Source organism: Lipomyces tetrasporus, assembly GCF_029532465.1.
Source record: "Lipomyces tetrasporus strain NRRL Y-64009 chromosome Unknown POJ06scaffold_3, whole genome shotgun sequence".
Classification (NCBI taxonomy): Eukaryota; Fungi; Ascomycota; class Lipomycetes; order Lipomycetales; family Lipomycetaceae; genus Lipomyces; species Lipomyces tetrasporus.
In genome coordinates, this window is record NW_026611598.1 from 1184989 (window position 1) to 1201566 (window position 16578).

The following is a 16578-nucleotide window of genomic DNA, read 5'->3' on the forward strand; positions in this document are numbered from 1 at the left end:
CGTCTGTCTACCAATAGCGGTACTTGAGCACGCCGCACATTTCTGTCGTACACCTAACCTACGCCTCCGGTCCAAACCCAGCCACCGCCCATCTCTCCCACTCAACGTAGCTCCCCTCTCAATTAATGCATGGAATTAGCCTCTACTTTTTAAACTGCCCCTCACTTTGCTCCTCTCCGATCGTCATTCTCACTCTCATCTGTTTTTGTTTGCCAGCCACGGCTGTTCTGAACCATGGCTTCCAACGGTTCAGTTAACGGCAAATCACAGTCTAGGTTCAGCAAGATCCCCGGCATCTCTACTGCTTCAAATGTCGTCAGTGGTACCGTAGGTGTCGCTACCGGTGCAGTGACTGGCACCGTCGGCCTCGTCGGCAATGTGAGTTGCCATATTTCTTTCTTGTCCCGCATCCAGCTAATCAATTGACGCTCCAGGCCGCCGAAAAGGCCGTCGATGTTGCGACATTCGGCCAGCTAAAGGTTCGTGTTTGGCTGTCGTCCGTCACATTAATTGTCGCTGACTTTTCTGTTCCCAGGCTGAACGCACTCCACCTCCTCCGGACCCACTCTGGGAAATGCACCGTGAGCGTGAAATCACCAATGAAGTCCCTGATCCAAAACCGGCCAAGAAGGTCAAGCCTGCCATCGGCTCCTGGATCGGCGACATTGCCGATGAGTACATCGACGAAGATTTGCGGGATCGCGTCACGTTTCTTGAATACTACCTCAAGGACAAATTCTATGGCGACTGGTACCACAATGCTGCGGTTATCTTCATCACCTCGTTCGTGTCTTGGTTGATCGCGCGTCTAGGTGGGGGCATTCTCTGGATCGTTATCGTCATGGCTTTCGCATCGACCTATTATCGCACGTCGATCCTCCGCGTCCGTCGCAGAGTCCGAGATGATGTCGCTCGTGAGGGTGCTCTTGTCAAGCTCGAGACTGATGCCGAGACCATGGAGTGGCTCAATTCTTTCCTTGTCAAGTTCTGGGCAATCTATCTGCCGACCTTGAACCAAACCGTCATCGAGACCACCAACCAAGTCCTGTCTGGCGTCAAAACTCCTCCTCCGATCGATGGCCTTGAGTATGTTCTGCATTTACTCTTCCATTTGCAAAAATACTAACTAGATCAGGCTAAAGCGCTTCACGCTCGGCACCAAGCCTCCTCGCATTGATCTCGTCCGCACATACCCAAAGACTGAGGAAGATGTCATCGTCATGGACTGGGGATTTTCTTTCATTCCCAACGATACTGAAGATCTTACGTCCCGTCAGCTGAAGAACAAGATCAACCCCCTCGTCGAGCTCCAGGTCCGTGTCGGTAAAGGTATCTTTTCCGCTGGCATGCCCGTTCTCGTGCAAGATATGGCCTTCAAGGGCTTAATTCAGGTCAAACTTAAGCTCATTACGTCCTTCCCCCACGTCCAGACCGTTGGCGTTTCGTTCAGGAGTCCCCCCTACTTTGATTTCGTCCTCAAGCCTATCGGGGGCGAGACATTCGGAGTTGATATCAACTTTCTGCCTGGTCTCGAAAGCTTCATCAAGTCCATGGTCCACGGCACTCTCGGTCCGATGTTTTACGAGCCTAACATGTTCTCGCTCAATCTTCAGCAGATGCTTGCGGGCGCGCCCGCAGACGCCGCGGTCGGCGTCCTTGCGCTTACTATCTACAACGGTCGCCGTCTCAAGGGCAGTGACATGATAGGTAACACCGTCGATCCGTACGTCAAGATTGCGTTCAACGCTGGGGAAGAGGTTTCCCGGACGTCCACAAAGCGTGATACGACGACTCCGAAATGGAACGAGACCAAGCTCATACTGGTCACTTCCCTCACCGATGCTCTCACAATGGAAGTTTTGGATTTCAATGACGTCCGCAAGGACAGATCACTGGGTACTGTGACTTTCCCGCTCGAGGTACTTGAACAGGATCCCGAGCAGGAGAATATAATTGGCAAGGTCATCAACAACGGCAAGGAGCGAGGCGAAATCGTGTTCGATGCTCGCTTCTTCCCGGTCTTGACCGGCAAGACGCTCGAGGACGGCACAGTAGAGCCGCCGCCACAGCTCAATACTGGTATTGTCCGCTTCACGCTTCACCAGGCTAAGGACCTCGAGTTGGCCGCCAAGAAGGGATTCGCCAGCGCTGGCCTCAATCCGTTTGCTATCTACGCCGTTGACGGCAAGGAAGTGCACTCGACCAGGATTTTGAAGCGTACCAACACCCCGATCTGGGATGAAGCCCACGAGTTGCTCGTTACCAACAAGCAACGCACGACTCTCTCTTTCACCATCAAGGACGGACGCGATATTTCCGGCACTAGCACTATTGCGACGTACAAGGCCACACTCGACGACATTATAGCCCAGAACGCGAAGGGCAATGACTGGTTCAAGCTCTCGCCCGGCGGCCGAGCCCGCATCACGGCCCAGTTCAAGCCCGTCGCTGTCAAGGGTGTCTCCGGCACAGGCGGTTATGTTCCTCCGATCGGTGTATTCCGATTCCACTTCCAAAAAGCGGTTGATCTCCGCAATCTCGAGACCGTCGGCAAGGTTGATCCATACGTTCGAGTCATGGTCAACAGTTACCAAAAGGCCCGCACCATCACGATCCACGGCGATCTAAACCCCGAGTGGGACGAGATCGTGTACGCTACTGTTACAGGGCCGAACGAGAAGATAGAGTTGGATGTTATGGATTCCGAAAGTGACGGCAAGGACAGATCTTTGGGCAAGATCTTTCTTAATGCCGACAGCTTTATCAAAAAGAACGAGATGGGCGAGTTTGTCGAGTTTATGGACCAGACGGTGCGGTCGGGACAACTGGTCATGCCAGGACGGTCGCCAAAGGGCATGTTGTATTACTCGGTGTCATTCTTCCCGTGCTTGAACGTTATGGATCCCGATGAGATCGAAGAGGAAGAGAAGACCAAGGCCGAGGCTGCTGCCGCACCTGATAAGGAGAAGGTCGCCGAGGCTGTCAATGGCGATAAGCCCGATGCGGCCGCCGCTGCTCAGCCTGTCGACGCGGAAGGCAAAGAGGTCGCTCCCCCCCGGCTCAAACTCGGTCCCAATGAGCTCTTCAAATATGGTATGTACCACATTGCTAACTATTAGGTTGGGTAATTCGTCATGCTGATCGTTGCTAGATTCCGGTCTACTGGTGTGCAAGATTATCGAAGGAGACTTTGCGAGGTCAGATCTGTTTGTCCAGATCTTCTTTGACGACTTTTTATACCCTAACTACGTCTCCGGCATGGCCCACCACCGCGTGGCCCGGTTCGAAGAAGTCGGCGACGCGCTCATCCGCGAACTCGAGTGGTCTAAGATGCACATCAGGCTCACAACCAAAGAACGCGCGCTCCGGGACGACGAAGACTGCGTCGTGGCGTCCATGACGGGCTCGACCCTGGCCCACGTCAAGCAGGGTTTCAACAGACCGGCGACGATTAACTTCACGCCCAAGAACCCAGGCGAGAATTACAAGCTCACGATGTCGTTCAGGTACGTGCCCGTGCTCATGACGCTCGACCCGCACGAGGGCCACAACAACCAGGGCTTCTTGTCTGTCAAGATTCTCGACGGGACGAACTTACCTGCCGCAGACCGCCGGGGAAAGTCTGATCCATACTGTTTGTTCGAGCTAAACGGCGAGAAAACGTACAAAACTAAGGTCGTCAAGAAAACTCTCAATCCTGCCTGGGGAGAGCTCTTCGAGGTCCCCGTAGCGAAGCTGGCGAGCGCGAAATTCGTGGTCAAGGTCTTCGACTGGGACATGGGTCCTAGCGAGGACGACTTCCTGGGCGCCGCGGCGATCGATATCAGTCAACTCGAGCCGCTCAAGACCGTGACCCAGATCGAGAACCTCGACGGCAAGTCCGGCCAGATCCGGCTCGAACTGAGGTTCAAGCCCGAGTATGTCATGCGGACGATTCAAGGCACTGCTACTCTGAGCAGCACATTCGCCGTCCCCGGCAAGGTCGTCACGTCCGTCGCCGGCGCGCCCATCAAAGGCGTTGGCATGGTCGCTGGCGGCGTCGGCAAGGGCGCGTCGTTTTTCAAACACGGATTCAAGTCCAGAGACAAAGACAAATCGTCGCCTGACGACACGAGCAGTATCCAGTCCGGCAAGAATGGGAGATAATCTCGTTGAATTAGTTTATGGAATAATGTATGTTACTTACTTTCTTGGGGGGCTGGCAAAAAATTGCAAGTTTGAATTATTTTGGTGTACGCTTATCACTACTTTTGTTCGAGTTTATTTTGGCTCATTTTTTTTGGTTCATTGTCGACAGCAGACGCTTTGTACTTCATATCGCTCGTGATAACTGATAAATGGAAACTGTCCTGTTCTTATCACAGACATTGTTCTACGATCGTGCCCGCGTAGAGCGAAAGATCATTTGTAGGTTTTGTACTCTAAATGTACACTAATATACACGGGCCAACGCCATACGTAACAACCCGGCTGTGACTCGACTGATCCATAACTGAACTGAAGGTCAAAATAGTCAAACCATAGAATCATTTGCCAGATAGAAAAATAGTCAAAAAACAAAACCCAACGTCCCACTTACAACTTAAACCGATCCAACCTCCCCGATAAAACTCCGGTTTCCAAAACGTTATCAGACCCAAAAAGAAACTCGCAAATTCGTCTCGCATGACCACGGTTAAAAAATAACTTTGACGTTCTGCCGCCACATAGCAGCGCCGTACCCGTGCGTCTTCACCTTGCCGCTCCCGCCCGCGCGGTCTTCGTCAAATTCAGACCTTGACGACCCGATGATCCTGACAGAGTCAAGCATCCCGAGCAATGGCGGCGCGTCGAGGTTCACATTGCGGCACTGCGAGATGTCGAGCGTGTGCAGGTTCACGCAGCCACTGCCGACTGCGTCGACGCCGGCGTTCGTCACCCGCACGCATCCACGGACGGACAGTGTTCGGAGCTCGAGCAAATGCCGTGCGACAGCGCGCAGACTCGCGTCCGAGACGGCCGACCCGCAGAATGCCAGATTAAGAGATTTCAAGAGTGGGCATCCGAGCGAGAGCACCTCGACGCTGACGTCCGACAACGCGCAGCAAAAGGACAGATCAAGTTCCTCGAGCGCTTTGGCGGCAGCCGCAAGTGAGACGATCGCCTTGTCCGTCAGAAAAGTGCAATCCGCGAGGCACAATTTCGTGAGCCGCGGGAACTGGCGCGCCGACCAATATCCAAACCCAGTATCAGTGATTGTCGTACAGCGTGTCAAATCCAGCACCTCGAGCCGCGAGCTGGCATGAGCGGCGAGGTGGTGCATTGACTTGTCGGTGATGTGTTTGCAGTAGCTTAGCGATACCCGCTTCAGATTCGGACAGCCGACGATTGTGCCTGGTGGCGGGGCGCCGTGGAGCGAGGTCGCCGATTCGGGGACAACCCAGCCGACCACGCGCGCGAGTGTGGCGTCTCCGATCTTGCGGCAGTTCGATAGATCGACTTCTTCGAGCGTGCGGGCTATCGAAGGAACAGTGAGCTCCATAACTGCCATTCCAGACACATCCCACACTGACTTCATGCGGAATATGCGAATGTCGCGGCCGATCGAGGCGACTAGATGCGCAAATCCTTCGTCGGTCACGTGGAAGCAGTTAGAAATATCAATCACCTGTGGTCGGTTACCGACAAACGCGGAGATGGACTTTATCGTCACGTCGTCTATTACCGTATTGTATGTAGTCAGATCGAGCTTCGTGAGGATGCTGGACGAGTGCAAAATGAGATCGCGCCAGTGCTTGCATACACGTTGGAGATGCACCAGATCTCGCAGCGGCAAGTTACGCAGGATGTGCACGAGGATTGTGTCGGGAAACTTGCCGGCGACCAATTGAGATCCTGCCCTTCGGGCACGCTTGTGCTGTTTGTACACTCTATCTGCAGACATAGACGCCTGACGACGCGCTGAGTGCCGCCGATGCTTGACGACTGTATTTCCATCGTCATCCACAGATGCCGTCGTCGTAATTGTCGGCGACGGCGATCGAGAGGACGAGGTTGACGATGAGGATGAGGTCAGAGCTGATGACGACTCTGACGACGCTGATGACCCCAAATTCAGCCGGTTCATGCTATCTGTCGACAATAACGGTGACCCGGACATGAGCGGAACCGTGAGCGCGCTTGGGTTCTCCTCGACCGAGTCAATGTGGGCGCCCGCCTGAGAATATGGATCTGGATCAAGTGGCTTCTCCAACTCGCCTTCCTCAGCTTCTGCGGCAGTGTCAGATTCTGTTGCTAGACTCTTGCTATCCGCTGCAGGGGCATGACTTGAACTCGAACTCGACGGCGGACTCGTCTCTGTGGTAGCCATTCGTTCTCGTGCAGTCTTTTCAATTGCTTCCAAAATCGCCGGATACTTCTCCATCACGCTCTTCAGTGCATTGCTTGTCAATACCAAGCACTCAACCATCGTCACCGACCGCACCGACGCCGTCCGCGCGGAGGCCAGCGACAAAAATGTGACTTCGCCAAAATGCGCTCCTTTGGTTAATCGAGCCTTCACGTGCTGAGAGAGCTCGTCTAGCACCTCCACAGTCCCTGATACTATAAAAAAAATCTCTCGTCCAGGTAAATTCTGGCGAAGTATATATTCGAACGGCGAGTACCGTTTTGGCTCGACCGATAAAGCGAGCGTATGTAGCATATCGGGCGGTAGCGACCTAAAGAGCGACAGATCCTTTAGTAAATCCCGAATCATGAGATTAGAAAATGGTGTTTCTCGATGCGGTGCCGACTGCATCTGTTTTGGTGCACCCGGCACAGCACTCGCGGCAGTCGTAGGGTCAGTTGCGGCCTGATCCTGCTTCTTATTCAATTCTGCTGCTTTCTGTTTCTCTAATATATTTAGCCGTTCCTGTGCCTCTTCCCTAATCGCCCTTTCGATATCCGGATATTGTGGAATAACTTCATTGAGCGCTTCCGCAGTTAGAACGACGACCATGCATTTCGTCCGGGCCACGATGGACGCAGTTCGCGGTCTGTTGAACAAAATACCGATTTCACCGAAAAACGCACCAGCCGTCAGTTCCGCGTACACACTCTCGCCATCTCGGGACGTGACACCAACAGCGCCTCGGACGATCCAGTACATCGCTCTCGCATCTTCACCTTCCGTCAACTACATTATCCATTAGTCAGCCCCACGGATCATGTAAATAACCAAACGCACAATGTAATCTTGAGGGGAATAAAACTGCGGCCTCAGTCTTCTCGTGATTGCCATTAAGAACCCGTCTGGCGCAGAGGCAAATAGCGGGAAAGACCGTAATCGATCCATTATCTCCAGCGGCATACCGTTCTGGTCGTGCATCGATAGGGGAGACGGTCGCGCTGGAGCATGCGACTTGAATGACGGCGCACCCGCGTATGGGACTGCTATTGACGCCGGAGTGGCGTGTGACCGGCTGCGCGAGGAACTCCGTCGCGAAATGCTTGGTCTACTCATACTCTGATATACGCTGCAAGCGGGTGAAGTATGTGCAATTCGACTGGGTGCGACTATGTCAGCGGTATGCTCTTCCTAAGCGGGCGTGGAATATTTTGGCCAATACACCAATTATCGACGAAGGTATGCGGTAATGTCGCAAAACGTGATCGTGCTCAATCGACGCCGATAAGCCCGTAGAGTTTGCGACAACCTGACTCCTCCACAAGCTAAATTGTCCAGCCTGCCAGCCTGGAATTCAGTAACAGCAAATGCAAATCGCGGGCAAATAAACTCTCCAAGAGTGAGGAACTGAAGCTCCGCAGGGCCGAATTCACCGTCCCCACATTAACGTCTATGTGCAGAGAGCACGGATATAGCGCACGTTCGAATGAAACGAGTTGCGAGCCGGAATGATTGGCTGTAGCTTGGGTGATGTGCCTCGAAGATGCAACGGGCAAACGGTGAAGATTTCCGGTGAGTGCGCAGTGGTTTGGTTTGCTTTTGCTCTTTGGGGGGGTCTGGCGTTACTTCTGCTCCAACAGGGTGAATCATGCGTACAATCGAAGTCGCGGGGTCCCGCCAGGCCAAGGTTACCCGGAACGCGCGTGCCCGCTCAATGATCCTACCAGTCGACTTGCTGTCTAAGGCACCTTGCGCGAGCAATCAATAATAAAACGATGCTATTGCTATGATAATATTCATTGATGACTCTTCGGCTGTCATTACTACCCTAAAGTGCGGATAGCACGACACTGTGACGCCGCGTCCATTTCAGGTCGACTGTTGTCATCGCCTGGTTCAGCCTTGCCAAATAAGCTCTCATCGCACCCTGGCCGAGTACGACATATTTTTTGGGAATAAATCTTCATTACTCTAGCACTGTCCCTGGATATTGCTCACACAGTCTACAGCCAAATATGCGATATGCCGAATATACGTCCAACGTATGAAATGCACTCAGCCAAACCGCGCAAAATGAATTGTAGCGGTATGACGTCATCGTTTTCGCGGCGCATGCCCTTAGCCGAGAAGAAGCAAACTCAAATCTTGCATGCAATTCATAGTCCTACCACAAGATGGTAAATTTGACTTCACTTGGAACCCTACAGTCCAACAGCACCTGTAAAGTCAAATGCGTTCTAGCCCGGCGTGAATTCGCGTGAAATCTAAATGCAAACTCCGGTAGATTCCGGGCAGAGTCAGTAATTCAAGTTCAAGTAACTTACAATAACAAATTTGGAGATTCATCGGGCAGCTAGAAATCATTCCTTTTTGAGACGAGCGTAAGTAGCCGTTGTCACCCAGAAGCCACCTACGGTATTACATCGAGGACATCGCGTCTCAAGCTAAGTTATGTAGTCCACCTCACTCTTAATGTAGCTCGCCTGTAAATCATCCTCTATTACTCTATATTTGGCTCTATCCAACTGATACTCGATCGCTCAAATACCCCTCACCCTAGGACTAGCGCTAAGGTACTACTTAACTGCATGAGTTTTGCCCCGTCCACAATACTTATTCGTTACGCTCTCACAACTTTCCCTGCTTAACCTCTTCTAACATCGCAAACCTCTCGCAATTACAACGGCTCTGTTGGACGATTACATAAGTGACAATATTCATCACGGTTTTCCAAGTAATCAACGTTGTCATCGTGATGGAAAGCGACATCGTCTCCCGTCGCTGCAGTCATACTACAATGCCATCTGTACATCTGCCTATAAACTCTAGTCGTCGAGACTCAGAACAGCGGCCTCGACGTGATCCTCCGAATAAATGTACCCTTCATCAGCTCCACCAGCCCAGTTTGGTCTTTCAGAAACTCCTGTTACACTTTTGAACCTTTCATCGCGACGCCCCGTTCCCATTCGCGCTGCATGTCCTCCGTGACGATGTCATCAGACTCTAGATATTGCGCCAAAAAAATACAGGCGAGAGACGGAAGGTGCGTAATAACTGGCAGTGTTGTCGAAGACACCGAATTTTGCGTCGGCTTTGAGGCTGCCCACATTTTTCCGGTCTCCCACGACTACTTGTTGATTCAGGTTCATGCCGCTGTATTACCAATCTAGAGGAGAGCATGACCTCGGGAGTAACTCTTGTCAGAATGGACTACTTGTGCAGACCAATATCCATCGGCAGTTTGGTAGCTTTTGCTTCTCCATTAATCAGGATGGTTGCTTTCCGTCTCAATGCCTTCAAAACCACATGGAAGGATACTTGCTCCTATATGTCGAGCTCCGAGCAATGGTGACGGACGATATGAGCTCCCTCGGTAGCATTTTCCGTCAGTTGGGGGTTTTAGTCAACTTGAGAGGAGAAGAACCAGCGTCTTGATGTTGTCATCCCGCCCGCGACTGATATGGTGGAAGGTTTCAGAAGAGAATGGGAGCTGAACTGTTCTCAAGTTAGGAATTACTTTTGCTGGCAGGAACGATTGTCAAAGAGCGAGTGGTAGCATGAGACTGGATGAAGCTCCTTCCGTCACTAGATCCATCTCGCGAAGACTATAAAGTTCTGCATAAATTCAGTTCCAAATGCTTTAGAATTGTCGATACCTGCATGATGCTTGCAATCGAAAAATGCGAAACTGAGGTCTACAATATTACTAAGTCGCGTTTGCTCCTAGCGTAACAAGGCATATCCAGTCTAACCCTTTAACACGATATAAAACCCAAACCCAAATGAGTCAAAACGTTGAGATGCTGACAACGACAGTGAGATAAGAATGAGCAAATTACATATCCACTTATAAAACACATGAGAGAAACGATGAGAACCCTTAAGACAAAAGCAACGCGACGAGTGAGTGTCGGACGTAGGTCGACAGCCGCACATCTCAGAGTCTGGGGTCAGGGCTATTTTGTCGTCGAAGCTTAATTACAGTAATTGCCCCGCTGTAGACGCGGTGACGATCACAACACTTGCATTGGCTAGAATGCTCGAAATGGGTTCTGCGACTATTTCCCTACTCTGCGGTTCTACTAGGCCTGCATCTTATTTTATTGCGCGAGAATAACTGAATAGTGTAATCACAATTAAAGGGGCATTTTCTGTACGCTGACCGTATTGTTGCATCTTCCGGAAAAAAAGCAGCTTGAGTTTCAACCGATCTCGGGGGCCGAAATGTTCATTTTTACAGCGCTTCAGATCCAGTTCATGCGCTCGGTGGGCTAATATTGAATCAATCTGTTACAGAAAAACGTTTCTCTTTATGCTTAAGATCCTCATTATCACATCTGGGCCGTACAGCGTATCATTGCGAGGTACCTGTAAAACAACGGTCGGTGCCTCGACCTATTCGCATTCTTACCGGTCGTCAGAGTCTAAAGCAGTACGAGTCACCCACCCAAAGCGAGCTGACATTGTGGCATCCACAGCGTCGTGGAGAGTGGCTGCTACATAACTCCATGCTCAATTCCCAGCCATTGCGCCGCATCAATCTCTATGTGGTTGCGAATCGCAATGCAACCGACATTACTGGCATGCCAAAATTCGGGAATGTGCCGAATCAATACAGTTATCGCCGGCGACTTCTATGCCGCGGCCATCCATAATCAACTCGATCAATCAGTGTACTCCGGACTTGAACCATAGCTGTAAGCTCTTTGACAAATTCCTATTCCCAGTCAGCACAACATTCGCAACCAAAAAAAAATTTCCCGGTCCAAATACACTCACTTCAAAAACAATAACATTTCCCAGTAAATGGGCTACGCTGACGTACCGACTCTTCCCCGTCTCTGGCCCCATAACTTGAATCACGGCAGGAACGTACTCAATATCATGAACGATATCATCCATTTCAATACCTCGGTCCCTCTTGCCCTCTCCAGCGCCAGCGGGTTCAACACGCCCGTCAGCCTCATCTTCACTCGCAAACGGATCGTGAATATCATCGTTCATGAGCAACGAGCTGGCAAACTCGCTTGGGCTGCTACCGAGCCTGTTGGCCGCCTTCAATGACGATCCGTAGTCATTGCCTTTCAAGAACCGCGACGCCGAGAACGATGCCGGCGTCGTTGCCTGTACCGTGGTCGACGAAACGCGTTCTAGTGGTGGCGACGACATCAAGGACTCGAAAGCGCGAAGTGAGTCGTGAGATTTCATGGTTCGAAGAACTGGCGGCCCACGCAACGGCGTCGCGAAATCCGACTGGATTGTCGACGTCGGCGACAAGAACGGAGAACCAGTGAATGTGGTCTGAGAGCGCCTGTGTACTGACCGATGCGGATTGGAATGCGCAGACGGGAGCTCTCCAGCGATACTCTCCGCTCGTCGATGCTGACGGAAGGCTAATGGCGACGTCTGCGGCTGCGGCTGCGGTGGTCGTGAGCGCACAGTCGACGACCGCGTGGCGGACCGCGGCTCGGACAGACTAGATACCGACACAGACCGGTAACCGACTGGTTGCCGCAACTGCGCTGGCGACGAAGTCGTCGAAGATGACCAATAAATCTGCTCCGCCCGCTGCTGCGTGTCCATCGGCGACAGTGAAAATCGCTTCGACTCTGCCGCGGTTAGCGCCTTTGCCCTCGCGTCGGCTACCGGGCTCGAGAACGCGACTGCGGCAGGATCGCCAATCTGGTCGTCGTCGTCTTTCAGCATTTGCCTCCGTTCGGCAAGCTTATCATCGAAAACCGGTATTTTCTGACGGTATTCGTCAATTTTTTTGTTAAGAGCCTGCAGCACGTCCATCATCGGCGACATTCTCTTGAATGTAGTCTCTTCATACCGCTCTTCCGGCGTTGTACCCCAGTACTCGTCTTCAGAATCCGACATGTCGTCGGCATATTCCCGTAACCCTTGCATGCCAACGTCCGATTGCAAATCATCATCCGCACGAACATCCACATTAGTCCCTCCTACCATATTGTCGTCGTCGTCACTATCTAGCTGTGGGCGCACATGGGACACCTCGACATCTCTCAAATTTACTAACATCCAGCCACGCAATGATATCCAGCCACAGGAGACTAAATCGATAAACACCCTGGTCAGGACAAGATTGAGTTCCACGCTATTCGCGAAAAATAGTGAGAATAGCCGCAGTAAATCATTCCACGTGTGGTCGTCGACATTGAGCGTATGCGAGTACAATTTTGGCATTTGTTCGCTCGTCAAGTACTGCGTCACGACGTCATCCACGTCTTCCGAATGCGCGACACTAGTCGGGAGATATGCATGCGATTCTAATGCTAGTCGACTGTCCTTCAGATAGCTGTCGTACACTTGGCTGCTTAGTTCCTCAGTCTCGTTGGCGGGCATGAGCGAGAGGAAGAAGTCAATTTCTTGAGAATATACGTTAAACGGGGTGACAGTAGGTGCAAATTTATTAGCAAGCTGTGTGACCTGGAATAATGTGTTCAACGTGTACGGGTAATGCTTGCGGACCAGAGTCGACACTAGTCGTAATGCAGCAATGATGGTCTCCTGCGAGGATGACTCCAAACTGTCGGTAATGAGATCGACCATACTGAACGACGTCGCAGTCATCTTGATCGGTATTCGCTCATCCACACCGTCCTCTGACCCGTATTCTGACACTGCACGAGGCTTGGGCTCCCGCGTTGATGGAATCGATTCTTTGTTGACAATGAGCGATGACAAAATCAAGCTGACTATATCCTTCTGACCCAAGCTTTCGAAAATAGCCCGCAGATACGTTAATACTGCAATAGCTGCTCCGCCACTAACGCTGCCTTCCTCGTCCGCGCTCTCTGCCAGCGAGGGAACAAGCAACTGTTTCAAGAACAAGGTCTCAAAATTGTCCAATAACGTATTCCGGATCGCTTCCGATCGACAGTGGCTCAGTGTATCTTGCCAGAACTCCAAGTACGACAAAAACATTTGCAAATGAAGTTTATTGCTCTCGATCTCTTGGGGATCGTCTTGACCAGGCGCATTCTCGCCAATCGCAACTGGCACAAACTTGCGTTCTGATTCTTTGGCCATGGACACGACCTTGGGCTCTGCTTTTGTCTGGAATGCGCGAAGCATGGTCCTACATTAGTTAGGACGGCCGCTGCCATACATGCGATTCATGGCATACCTGCTCAGTTGGCTGTACAGAGCACCCAGCCCAGATGCCATCAGCGTTCCAAAATCGCTGTCAATGATCCACTGCTCAAGAGGCGACGACGGCCACGCTGATTCGACAATATAAAGCAATCCTGTGCGCGCGAATTCTCCCGCCCGGCCATCGTGGTGAATGAATTCGAGAAGGAAGTAAAATAGCGGGAAGTCGTTCTACAGACCGTTAGTACAGGAGTAGCAAAATGTAAAATCCGATTGTACAATTTTCTGGTCAATGTGAAGGTCCCTGATAAGATCGTCGATTATGTCGACAGTATCGTCCATATTGCTCCGACTAGCTGCTTCAGGGTTGTCCTCGTCCTCTTGCAGGCTTTCGTTACACCTCGAGCTATTCGTGACTTGTTCGTGTGCTAGACCCTCTACTTTCGAGCACACTTCGTCTTGAAGGTTCTCGTCGCCAGTTGTATTCTCAATTTCCTGCTCGGCCACATGCGCAGGAATGTCTGCTTCAGTGTCTATAGATGCACTGTGTGCGTCTTCTGTAATAACATGTTCAGCAGACATGTGAGATTCAGGAAGCGCAGATCGTGATCCTTCGAGCTGATTGTCAGTATTGGACTCAGGCGGCAGCTCATACACCATCTCGGGCATGTCTTCATCTTCCACCTTTTGACCCTCGCCCGGTGACTGGTAGTTAGATTCACTTGATGATCTACCATTCAGTAATTCTTCAGGCATGTCATTTACTGGAGTACTTCGCGACGAATGAATCCACTTCATCAAGCTCTGAGGTTCAGCCCTCAATCTCGACGCAACCGAAAACAGCATCTCGGCAAACTCCTCCTCCAACACGCGTTCACCACGACTCCTTGCCAGCTCGCACAGAAAAATATCTATGCTCTTGATAACCTGGTCATTGCTCATCAAGTCCTCCTCGCCGCTCTTAATCAGAATTGAGAATGCCGCGACCGATTCTTTGATGATCGACGGCCCGCACAATTGGGTGATTGCTGCGATTTTTGTGAAGAGACCATGGTCAAGAGCGTACTGGAGAGATATCCTTTGCGTGCTAGTTTGCTCTTCTGCTCGGATTATGTCCGCAATCTCCATAATGTGCCGGGCGACTTTGTCTTGCGCCCGTGGATCCGACCCATCCCGTAGTGCTTCTTCCTCTTTCTATCCCTGTTAGCTCTCGGCAAAATACTGTAGCAAAGCTATCCTACTGAACCTACCGTAAGCGAAATCCATGCTTTCTCAATCGCCGCCGTTCCGCGCTTGTCATCTGCAACCGCCGCCGGTCGGCGCCATAACCCCCAGAACGACATGGGTCACGTACTATGCGCTGCACGCGCGATAGGGGAGAATGGGGTTATATTCTCGGACTATATATTATTCGAATACGTCGCAGCATTGGCAATTCATTGTCGCGAATTTCTTAGAAATCGATTAAACGGTACAAACTGCATCGCGAATCAAGCCACATCGAACACAGCACAGCCACAGGCTCGAATGCTAGCAGGGATATCGCGGTAATAGAGATGCTTATTTAATTACATATCCAATGTCTCGTTCTGTGCTATTAGTATACTGCCTATAGATCAATGTGCAGCTTTACAGAACAGGGGGGACACCTAGCCTCGCTTCCAAACACTACAACTATCCATAAAGCAACCGAAATCAAGGGCGCAGCAAGTACCAAGGGTTATGTCAGGTTTTGTTTCCTACGATGACGGGCGCCGCAGGAACGTTCCTAGAAGTGTTCCGGAATTTATGCAATCGCGCCTCGGCGTGAGTGTTAGCTAAAATAATTGGGATGATGAACGTTGTGGAGTTAGTCCAAGATAGCCCATCGCGCCGCACCCGGACGCAGTGAAGGTAAATCAGGGTGAACCGAGGCGGAAGCATAGGCGGGTCACAGTCTGTGGTACTTGTCCCCAACAACGACTGCTACTCCCTACACGCCATTCGTGGACGACTATCGAACAGAGCTGATAGTTAACTCGAGATATGGTGATGGGGAGCAGGACTGTCGAAATCTTGGCTTGCATGACCAGTTGTGGGTGGCGCTCAAGACATCAGAGCAATGGACGACTTTTCGGGCGGCCAGGGTTATCGGTTTGCCGTGTAAACATAAAATCACTGGCTGGTGGCTGGGAATGAGATAGATTCTATTGGAGTACAGTAGATCGTTACGCGTTAACCTAAATGCCACGTGCCAGGCACATATATGTGAGCAGCACTGGGAAAACAGACTTCCATGGTCGGCAGGGCACTCTTAGGAAGAGTTATTCGCGTCATCTGCGTGCTTTTAGGCCACGAGGGTTGGTCTGCGCGCTCGTCCGGCCCGATGATGTCGACTTTGGATGAGTGCACACATGCAGAGCTCCGCCCACCAATGTCGAATTGAACCGGCGACAGATAATACTTACTGTACATGGACTAGCATCTAGAAATATTTTGACAGATGTCAATTGTCGACATTGTTATGTCGCAGCTTGCAAACGCCATCGTATGAATATGCAGAAGCAAGATCTCGAACTAACTTAGACGCATAAACAGAACCAGAGACGTGGCTCAGTGATAGAATTCGGCCATTCCCGCGCCCCCGAAAATTTTAGCTTCATGCGTCCTGTGGTTCTGGGTCTCTGTTTCTGCATGGGCGGCGCGCACATCGCTTTTGTGCCCCCACTTACCACTCTGCTGGTGATGCGGATCCATGGATCGTTTTCGTAGTTCTGTAGTGCTGTAGTGGACGATGCACACTAGTTGTGAATACGCCACATGGCAATGGCAGGAATAAAAAAGAGTCGGAAGTTGTCGGCTGCCGCCCAACTTTACCGGACTCATGTCAAATACTCACGCCACCACTGCCTCACGGAGCTAACTAACCAACGTTGCTTGTAGTTAGTTAGTTAGTTAGTTAGGTAGTTAGTTAGTTGGCAGCGGTTAGTCATGTGCGATTTATCTGCGCCCTGGCGGCGTGGCGGTGCGCGCTCCTGAGCCGCCGGTTAGGCCCTGTGTCAGCGGATCTCGGCAACTAGCGTCACACCGTGCACACACATTTTCCACATTTGCGG

The 16578-nt window shown here is 51.4% G+C and overlaps 4 protein-coding genes across 4 annotated transcripts; 2 read left to right on the forward strand and 2 right to left on the reverse strand.

Moving 5' to 3' along the window:
* Window positions 1-86: 86 nt before the first annotated feature.
* Window positions 87-4353, forward strand: POJ06DRAFT_220360 (C2 domain-containing protein). The gene is made up of 5 exons (XM_056185609.1): window positions 87-378; window positions 435-479; window positions 536-1086; window positions 1136-3093; window positions 3152-4353. Exons 1-5 carry the CDS (start codon window positions 235-237, stop codon window positions 4144-4146), a joined length of 3693 nt encoding a protein of 1230 aa, XP_056045540.1. The 5' UTR covers window positions 87-234; the 3' UTR covers window positions 4147-4353.
* Window positions 4354-7977, reverse strand: POJ06DRAFT_299994 (uncharacterized protein). The gene is made up of 2 exons (XM_056190704.1): window positions 7208-7977; window positions 4354-7156 (listed from the first exon to the last, which is right to left on the reverse strand). The coding sequence occupies exons 1-2, from the start codon at window positions 7481-7483 to the stop codon at window positions 4676-4678; spliced, it is 2757 nt and encodes a 918-aa protein (XP_056045541.1). The 5' UTR covers window positions 7484-7977; the 3' UTR covers window positions 4354-4675.
* Window positions 7978-9410: 1433 nt separating this feature from the next.
* Window positions 9411-9958, forward strand: POJ06DRAFT_76702 (uncharacterized protein). The gene has a single exon (XM_056191528.1). It carries the CDS (start codon window positions 9515-9517, stop codon window positions 9800-9802), a length of 288 nt encoding a protein of 95 aa, XP_056045542.1. The 5' UTR covers window positions 9411-9514; the 3' UTR covers window positions 9803-9958.
* An 803-nt stretch (window positions 9959-10761) lies between these two features.
* On the reverse strand, window positions 10762-14936 carry POJ06DRAFT_76708 (Retinoic acid induced 16-like protein-domain-containing protein). The gene is made up of 4 exons (XM_056191529.1): window positions 14734-14936; window positions 13763-14677; window positions 13518-13714; window positions 10762-13469 (listed from the first exon to the last, which is right to left on the reverse strand). The coding sequence occupies exons 1-4, from the start codon at window positions 14824-14826 to the stop codon at window positions 11036-11038; spliced, it is 3639 nt and encodes a 1212-aa protein (XP_056045543.1). The 5' UTR covers window positions 14827-14936; the 3' UTR covers window positions 10762-11035.
* Window positions 14937-16578: the final 1642 nt, after the last annotated feature.

Bases quoted from the DNA above. Each gene is read 5' to 3' on its own strand.
- POJ06DRAFT_220360 (XM_056185609.1), top strand. From the start codon at position 235: ATGGCTTCCAACGGTTCAGTTAACGGCAAATCACAGTCTAGGTTCAGC. The intron at 379-434 runs GTGAGTTGCCAT...TTGACGCTCCAG, and splicing joins CCGTCGGCCTCGTCGGCAAT to GCCGCCGAAAAGGCCGTCGA. The intron at 480-535 runs GTTCGTGTTTGG...TTCTGTTCCCAG, and splicing joins CGACATTCGGCCAGCTAAAG to GCTGAACGCACTCCACCTCC.
- POJ06DRAFT_76708 (XM_056191529.1), bottom strand. From the start codon at position 14,826: ATGTCGTTCTGGGGGTTATGGCGCCGACCGGCGGCGGTTGCAGATGAC. The intron at 14,678-14,733 runs GTAGGTTCAGTA...TAACAGGGATAG, and splicing joins AAGCATGGATTTCGCTTACG to AAAGAGGAAGAAGCACTACG. The intron at 13,715-13,762 runs GTACAATCGGAT...AACGGTCTGTAG, and splicing joins TTCACATTGACCAGAAAATT to AACGACTTCCCGCTATTTTA.
- POJ06DRAFT_299994 (XM_056190704.1), bottom strand. From the start codon at position 7,483: ATGAGTAGACCAAGCATTTCGCGACGGAGTTCCTCGCGCAGCCGGTCA. The intron at 7,157-7,207 runs GTGCGTTTGGTT...TGGATAATGTAG, and splicing joins ATTCCCCTCAAGATTACATT to TTGACGGAAGGTGAAGATGC.
- POJ06DRAFT_76702 (XM_056191528.1), top strand. From the start codon at position 9,515: ATGCCGCTGTATTACCAATCTAGAGGAGAGCATGACCTCGGGAGTAAC.